The 9165-nt window shown below is 37.7% G+C and overlaps 1 protein-coding gene across 1 annotated transcript; it reads right to left on the reverse strand.

Annotated features, from left to right (window-relative positions):
- Positions 1–272: 272 nt before the first annotated feature.
- krtcap3 (keratinocyte associated protein 3) lies at positions 273–8869 on the reverse strand. The gene is made up of 6 exons (XM_079854001.1): positions 8748–8869; positions 7953–8137; positions 6270–6329; positions 2794–2982; positions 2285–2419; positions 273–1157 (listed from the first exon to the last, which is right to left on the reverse strand). The coding sequence occupies exons 1-6, from the start codon at positions 8758–8760 to the stop codon at positions 1062–1064; spliced, it is 678 nt and encodes a 225-aa protein (XP_079710127.1). The 5' UTR covers positions 8761–8869; the 3' UTR covers positions 273–1061.
- Positions 8870–9165: the final 296 nt, after the last annotated feature.

Here is a 9165-nt window from a genome sequence, read left to right on the forward strand (position 1 = left end):
AGAAAATGTTGTTCATCCTCTTCAACATACTTTTCATGCCATGTTAATTGCATTTTAGATAATTGTTCATAAAACTACTAAAACATTGTAGCAAATGTGTAAAACTTATTTTAAAGTGCAGATATAAAAGAACAATGTTCACCATTTCAACTCTAGTTGTGGAATCTAAAATGAAATTATTATATCTGCATGTCAAAAACATTTCATAGCCTTATGTAAAAAAAAAAAAAAATCATTATGGAGCAGTTAGACTTCTGAAAACTCATTCTTTTATATTAAAATGTATTTATTCAAATATAATGCACATTGATAACAACACACCACAATATTAAAAATAATAAATCGCTTTTCTGCATCGAGATGAGGGATTTTGAGTAACGTGTCAGGAATGAAACTATTACAGCTCTCTAAACAAACGCAGTCTTTTGAATTGAAACTGAATGCATCAAGCAGAGGGAAATCTCTGTGTTTTGACAGTTTCAGTCATGTCTCTGTCAATATTTAACTACTGTAATCACACTAGATTATCTGTGAGTGTGAGATTTTCTCTGCATCACTGAATCCACCCCAGATTAACGTCTCTGACGGCGCTCTAGCACACTCTCTATACTGCATATTGGACTTTGTATGACAACTAGCTATAGAAAGCTCACCGTGTGGCACATTAGATAGTAAAACAATTGCTTTCCTTTAAAGTAAAATAAAACAGTATTTGGTATATTTGACATTGGGAGCGCAATAACAAAACATCAAAAAAATTGAAATTAAGTTGGGCGTTTAGTTTCCATGTAAACGATAACTGCACAACATGTAATACAGTATACAGTTACAGAAAATGACAATGAATATGTTTTTGGTTTATTTACAGTCTATATGAGTAGACTGAACACATGCAGACCAAACATCCTCAACTGGCATAAAATCTGTTTCACAACCTCAGTGCTTCAAATCATCTACAGAACAATTTACATTATTAATTAATACAAATGCAGAATGTAACTCCATATGGATGAAAACTTGCATTATGTTCTGTTTCACCACAGTAAATGTCCCACCTCTCTCTAAGCGCTGGCGGACTGATGTGCAATGAGACGCTCTCCTTGAGTTGTGTGGTGTTGGTCCATCTTTGATCTAGACGCCAAGGCCTCCTCTTCCAGCTGTTATGAAAGACACTCATATTATAGCTCTTTTTAATCCCTATGTTTTTTAATTACAGTTCTACATGACCTTTTTAGAATGACAGTGCCCAAATTATGCTATTTTAAAGGTTTCTCAGGTAACACTTTATAATAACGTTCAGTTGCAAGGCATTTATAAATGGTTAGTTAATGATGAACTAATCATTTACATAACATTCATAAATGATTAGCAAGTTATATACTAACATTTTATGTATGTTTTGTAAATTTCGTTACCAAAGTCATTTACAAGTGATTAGTAAATGATTAACTAATTATTTACGAAACATGACTATGCGTTCATAAATGATTAATAAGTGATATGTTAATTATTGTTTGTATGTTTTGTAGATTCAGTTATACGTCATTTACAATTGATTAGTAAATGATTAACTAATCATTTACAAAACATGAATATGCGTTTCATAAATGTTTAATAAATGATGTTACAACTGAACGTTATTATAAAGTGTTACCGTTTCTCATTTTGTTGTGGAGGTCTCAAACAATAGATTTATATGCATCAAAAGTGAAAAAATAAATAAATTCTCATAATAAACATTGCACATCACCTCATCTCAAAGAGTCTGAAACCGGTTTGTTTGAAGATTCAGGGTACAGTTACATGACAGCTATGTACTAAAAACAAAAAAGTTTTCCCTTTGCGTTTTCCACGATGACAATGTTGTTAAAACGATCTCCGTTCACACGGATCCGCGAAAATGACTAAAAATGCTGTACTCTGCTGCCAGGCCAGTAGTTGGCGATGTCGCTTTGCAAAGAAACAAATAAACTGAACACATAATACACACGTGCATGATGTTTCCGTTTTCTCAAATTCAAGTTTTTGTAGTTTACATGGAGATAATTAATAACGGTATCGTTTTCAAAAACTAGCACTTTGAAAGGCTGATAAAATGTATAAATGTAAGAAGCTTTGACCACCTGCTTTCTTCTGCCTTAAATGCATAAATGTAAAAAATCTCTGAACCCTGCAAAATCATTTCCATAATCAGTCCATAGAAAATCCCTAGGAAAATGATTTCGGTTTTACACACAGCAGGTTAATTCAGCGGAGTCACCTGCATGAATATTCAGAGTTGTACCTGCTCTCTGATGTAGTTTTGAGCACAGGGTCCGATGCCTCTTAATTGGAGACCCACAATAAAGCACCACACAGACAGTCCAGCCTCCAGCACAGTAAACGCAGCACAGGTGAACCACAGAGCAAGGGTTGTGTCCTGGATGAGAAACAAGTTCAGCCTTCATATGCAAGATTCTCAATGTCAGACATTTGGAATAATTAACATTTTATACATGTTTTTGAAAAAAAGTCTCCTTTGTTCATCAAGGCTGAATTTATTAGATCAAAAATACAGTAAAACAGGAATATCGTGATATATTATTACATTTTAAAATAAATTCTCTCTATATTAATATATTTTAAAATGTAATATCCTCCTGTGATGCAAAGCTGAATTTTCAGCATCATTATTCGAGTCTTCAGCGTCACATGATCTTTCAGAAATCATTGTAATATGCTGATGTGTATAAACAGATGCATTTCTAATATTTTCGCTGTAGTTTTAAGATGTTTTCCAGTAGAAAGACTCACATAGATGCGAGTGGCATCAAAAGGGCAGTTGACGATAACCAGAGAACGTGCATTGTTGGTGGAATTGCATCCTTTCATGAGGCCGCTCCCGTCGGTTGAAATAGTCAGACTGATAGCCAAAATCAACCCCAATAAACATGCCAGCGTGAGCAGGGTGTTCAGAAAGGAACTCACTAACAGACCGATGTGCTGCAGGAAGCAGAAGAACAGAGCTGTGTTAATGACACCATAAAATCAAAATGGACAATTCATGCTTTATCATGGAATATGAAAAAAAAAATAAAAAAATGTATGTGCCCTCGGAATGAAAATAACTTCCCGTTCCTCTTGCAGTGACATCTCTTCTCTGATGACGTTGTTTTTACTGGCATTAAAAAAGGTGTTTACATTTTTTCTTGTTATTGAAGCTGTTTCACTCGGATATACAGTAACAGTACTGTGCAAAACTCTTAGGCACATTAGTATTTTTACTCTAAAAATCGGTTTCTTCAAGTGTCTTGGAGACGTTGCCGCAGATCTTCTGGATTTAATCTGTCTCAGTTTTTCCTGTTTCTTCATGTATTCACAGACAGACTCAGTGATTATGAGATCAGGTCATACTGACTGTTATCAGACTCCTTGTGCATACAGAAATCTCACTGGATTATAACAATTAATGGTAAAATGAATGTTTGGAAATGACACTGACACATTATAGCAAAATAAATAAATAACTGGCTTAAAACCATTTTATTGGGGTGAAAATACTTCAAGGTATACGTGCCTAAGACTTTTGCACTGTACTGTACACTCACCTAAAGGATTATTAGGAACATCATACTAATACTGTGTTTGACCCCCTTTCGCCTTCAGAACTGCCTTAATTCTACATGGCATTGATTCAACAAGGTGCTGAAAGCATTCTTTAGAAATGTTGGCCCATATTGATAGGATAGCATCTTGCAGTTGATGGAGATTTGTGGGATGCACATCCAGGGCACGAAGCTCCCGTTCCACCACATGCCAAAGATGCTCTATTGGGTTGAGATCTGGTGACTGTGGGGGCCATTTTAGTACTTTAGAGTATTTCGAGCTTTGTGACATGGTGCATTATCCTGCTGGAAGTAGCCATCAGAGGATGGGTACATGGTGGTCATAAAGGGATGGACATGGTCAGAAACAATGCTCAGGTAGGCCGTGGCATTTAAACGATGCCCAATTGGCACTAAGGGGCCTAAAGTGTGCCAAGAAAATAGGGATGTCCCGATACCACTTTTTCACTTCCGATACCGATACCGATGCCGCAGCTTTGGCTATTTGCCGATACCGATATCAATCCGATATTTTTATTTTATTCTTGAACTAATACTAATAATAATAAAATATAATGGAAGCACTTTGATCAATTAGCCACATAAAAACATCTCACTCAAATGGAGAACAAATACTTCTCCAGTATATAGTCCACAACAACAGTTGATAATGAAAGACTGCCAGCCTTTATTCAAAAGACCTTGAGATATGTTTGGTAACCTGAATGAATTTAAAATTAATTTGCTATATTTCAGATCAATATATTTGTTTCCTTAAAATTTTAATTAACCTTAACTTTATTCTCATCTGAATTATAAATAATTTATTTCTAATACTACTTTTAAAAACACATTTGATTTTATTTTTTATTCAATGTAGAATGTGTAACTTAAAAATAAACAGATTAGTGCTCTGTTTTAGGACAAGAAATGAAAACCAATGCAATGATGAATGTCCAAAAGATGAGATCATTTTTGCTTTTAAACAGCGTGTGTGTGTGTGTGTGTGTGTGTGTGTGTGTGTGTGTGTGTGTGTGTGTGTGTGTGTGTGTGTGTGTGTGTGTGATTTTGGTTGGGTGACAGTTACAGTTTGACAAGAGTTGACAGTTTGACAAAAGCACAATGTTGTGTTTTACAGAAATATAAGTAGGCTAAACACTTTTTGCAGTTTTAATGATGTCCTGTATGAAAATGACGGAGTATGTTTTTATGTTTCCACTGTTCGATCGCGCCCGTGCCTCTCTCTCTCTCTCTGACACACACACACACACTCCAGCATTGCAATCTTGACATCGCAGCCTGTTCATTTTGCTGCGTCCACACCAAACGCGAATAGAGCGTCAAATTTGCGTCTATCGCGTCTAGTTCGATGCTTGAACAGTTTGAATCCATTCGCGCGTCCAAAGCGAATAGGACGCGCCGCGCGCGTATAATGATAAAGTGAGCGTTTGAAGCGATATAGACGCGCGTTCAGAGCTAAGGCGGGCTACAGATTAGGTGTCCCTAAAGAACCCGCATATGCGCGTATCTAACAGTAACGTTAGTTCCGTATTACATTAATTAATGTGCACGCGAGATTTATTTATTTTTATACCGTGTATTCTCTGTGTAAATCCATGCACCGAACGTACGTTCAGTACGAATACGTACCGTTCCACCCCTAGCTGCTAATGGGTATCGGATCATAGGTATCGGATAATTTTTTTTCTCCCCTCCGATATCCGATCGAGCGTTTTGGGCCAGTATCGGCACGATACCGATGCCGTGGATCGGATCGGGACATCCCTACAAGAAAACATCCCCCACACCATTACACCACCACCACCAGCCTGCACAGTGGTAACAAGGCATGATGGATCCATGTTCTCATTCTGTTTACGCCAAATTCTGACTCTACCATCTGAATGTCTCAACAGAAATCGAGACTCATCAGACCAGGCAACATTTTTCCAGTCTTCAACTGTCCAATTTTGGTGAGCTCGTGCAAATTGTAGCCTCTTTTTCCTATTTGTAGTGGAGATGAGTGGTACCCGGTGGGGTCTTCTGCTGTTGTAGCCCATCCACCTCAAGGTTGTGCGTGTTGTGGCTTCACAAATGCTTTGCTGCATACCTCGGTTGTAACGAGTGGTTATTTCAGTCAAAGTTGCTCTTCTATCAACTTGAATCAGTCAGCCCATTCTCCTCTGACCTCTAGCATTAACAAGGCATTTTCGCCCACAGGACTGCCGCATACTGGATGTTTTTCCCTTTTCACACCATTCTTTGTAAACCCTAGAAATGGTTGTGCGTGAAAATCCCAGTAACTGAGCAGATTGTGAAATACTCAGACCGGCCCGTCTGGCACCAACAACCATGCCACGCTCAAAATTGCTTAAATCACCTTTCTTTCCCATTCTGACATTCAGTTTGGAGTTCAGGAGATTGTCTTGACCAGGACCACACCCCTAAATGCATTGAAGCAACTGCCATGTGATTGGTTGATTAGATAATTGCATTAATGAGAAATTGAACAGGTGTTCCTAATAATCCTTTAGGTGAGTATGTCACAATTAAGACTTATCGCAACTTCTGTTTCATGCTGACTATAAATAATACAGGGAAAGAACATAGTATTTTTGTAGTGGTATGCAGAACATAGATAAGGCCTTAGAAATATAACACTAAAACAGAGAAAAGGTTACTTACTAGTTTCGAGTAGGTAATATTCCTCGACACCAATATTGCAACAATTCCACTTGCGATGCTCTGAGGAAAACATAATTTTAAAACGTTTGAGGACTTAAGTGTAATTTTAGGGTGCTTTCACACTTGGTTTGATTACCCGGTTCGAACCAGAGTTCGATTGCTTTTTTATGTTAGATGCGATTAATCGTGATTAATCGATTCAACAGCACTAATTATATGATTTGGGTCCTAACCGTGGTCGGCTTGCGTCATCAAAGCAGCAGCTGTTCACCCCAGTTACATGGTATTGACAAAATGGCAAATCAGCCAAATGCATACTGTAGTTGCTCGCCTCACTTTAATACTCAGATTTTTGAACACTTGGTTTTGTTTTCAAAGCGTCAGCACATAATGGCACTTGCGTCTATCTGCCACAAATGTACTAAAGGATGTGGGAGTCCAGCAGAATTGAGACATGCATTCTCTGCTTGCAGTGTGTGTTTTCTTGTCAAGAAAAGAAGGGAGAACACACACAAACACACAGTTTTATCAAATCATAGCCTACGTCATCAATAGCGGTTCACCTCCGTGAGTTAGTACAATTGCGTTCATATCAGCAGCGAACCGTACCAGAGATGACCTGACCCGTACCCCAGACCACCCCTTTTATTCGGACCCGGGTACGGTTCGCAGGTGCGCGCCTGATTTCTGAGGGTGTGTTCACACTTGTCAGGTTTGGTTTGATTCGATTCGATTAAAACAAACTCTGGTGCGATTGCTCTTTTAGTACGGTTCATTTGAATAAGTGTGAACGCTGCCATACGAACCCTGGTGCAAAACCAAACAAGTGGTGTTTGGTTTCAGCAAAACCACTGAAATATGAACGCAACATGGGCCAAAGACATGTAAACGAACCAAAAACGGGACATGATGTCACAAGATGCGACCCTAAAAAGGACAGAATGCTCAGGCATAGCTGTTTTTTCTCATCATAGTCACGATGTTGCCCATCACAGTTTGATACAAGCATCAGAACCACGTCTCCTCACAGCAGATCTTTATATTTGTGTGTGTGACAACGGAGGGATTCCTGTCGCTTTGAGTCCTTTACACATTTTATAAGCTTTTCACGAGTTCTCAGCTTCATATGTGCTGACAAGGCATTGTTCTGGATGTTTGACAAGTTCCTGTCGCAAAAAATAGGCTGTGTCATAAAAGCAGATTTTTTTGTTTTGTATCTTTAGGTTCAGTGTTAAAAAATGACAGTGTAAATGCTAATCGAACCAGGACTAAATGTGTTATTTTCTTTTTTAGTCCACTCCAGACCAAAATAACCGAATTACAAGTGTGAACACACTCTGAAAGCAGCGTTCACATCATCAAACGAAGCGAACTGCGACATCAATCGAACCCGTGAGCGTACCAAAAGTGCTAGTGTGAAAGCACCCTTTCATTTTCTGGCTCTGTGGGAAAACGTAGAAATGTTAAAACTGCTCAGGAAGCCTAACATATTGAATGTGTTAAACATATGTAAAAACAGCATAGTTCATTTGGGTGAAACCACAGCACACCCAAATTATAAGCAGTAGATGTGACATGATGTGACTGCCCTTTTTGAGGGAATATTCTCAGGATTCAGACTCACTGGGAGTTTAGGAGCTACAGATGGGACATAAGTGAACAAACATAAGCGTAATCACTCACCAGCAGTCCTGAGGAGACGGAGATGATGTTTGATACGGTATACTCCGTTGAGATCTCATTGCTGGGTTTGGATACGTGGCGTAACACGCTGCCATGAAGAATAGCGCTCAGGATGAAATTAACATGACCAATGACGATGAGCGTCAATCCTTTCTTCATCAGCCGGCCAGGACCCTTCTGCTTGTCTACATTAATATAGTGTACTTTCACACAGTGCTCTCACACTTACAAATGTCATTGCATTAGATAGCCTACACAAATACTGCTACGTTTAGTAAACATTTTGCAATGATTTTTAACTAGTTGACCAGTGCTTTTGTGCTTACTATTTAAAGGAAAGATACTAGTTTTGATATTTTATATTCTAATGCAATAGCATACGTTTTGCTTCAATAATTGTTATATATATATATATATATATATATAATATTTTTGCAATATATTAACAGATTTTTTTATATAGTTCATAATGTTTATAGCTGTGTACATTTATAGCATGACACACACAAATGACATTTGTGTCTACTATTATGAAACTGCTATATGAAACTGCGCTGATTCAGGGCTACTTTCGCAGGATTTAGTATAAAATAATGCGTCTAAAGGTTCATCCAGCTGCTGAATAATGTTCAAGAAAAATGTAAATATTACAACAGACGCGCACTTGGCGAGAACAAATAACTGATAGTCGGAGGCTTTCCTCTCTGGAAACCCTCTTTTTATGTCTTCAATTAAACTATAAATCAACTATAATTCTCGTACGTGCAATAAAAAAGAAAGAAATGAGCCACTTACCGAAATCACACATATCTGTAACTATGTATTTGAGCTCTTAGTTTAGAAAGAAAAACTTCATGGATATAAAACGCAGGTTCCTCCCTTCACGCTCTACGACGTCACGCGCGCCTCACCTGTGCAGCGGAAGTGGGAGGAGCCAGAACACAAAGGTCATTCAATGCGAATTCAGAAGAGCACAAATAAAACCTCAGATATTATTGACCTATATTTAATTGTCAGATTGTTTTTTAGTTTTCTCTTTAATCCTCTGTAACTCTCTTAATTTTAATTATTAAATTTTGCAAATCAAAAAATAAAATTGCTGGATTACTGCATTTTGAAATGGCTAATCAATATATAATACTATATAACGTATGCTTTTTTCTTTTTCTTTTTTTGCATTGCTTTGCTTTGCATTGCACTGCACACTGCCATC

This window comes from Squalius cephalus, assembly GCF_949319135.1.
Source record: "Squalius cephalus genome assembly, chromosome: 20".
NCBI lineage: Eukaryota > Metazoa > Chordata > Actinopteri > Cypriniformes > Leuciscidae > Squalius > Squalius cephalus.

Coding starts and splice junctions, on each gene's coding strand:
- krtcap3 (XM_079854001.1), bottom strand. Junction 2,983..6,269: donor ATATTACCTACTCGAAACTA/GTAAGTAACCTT, acceptor TGCTTCCTGCAG/CACATCGGTCTGTTAGTGAG. Junction 1,158..2,284: donor AAAACTACATCAGAGAGCAG/GTACAACTCTGA, acceptor CTTTCATAACAG/CTGGAAGAGGAGGCCTTGGC.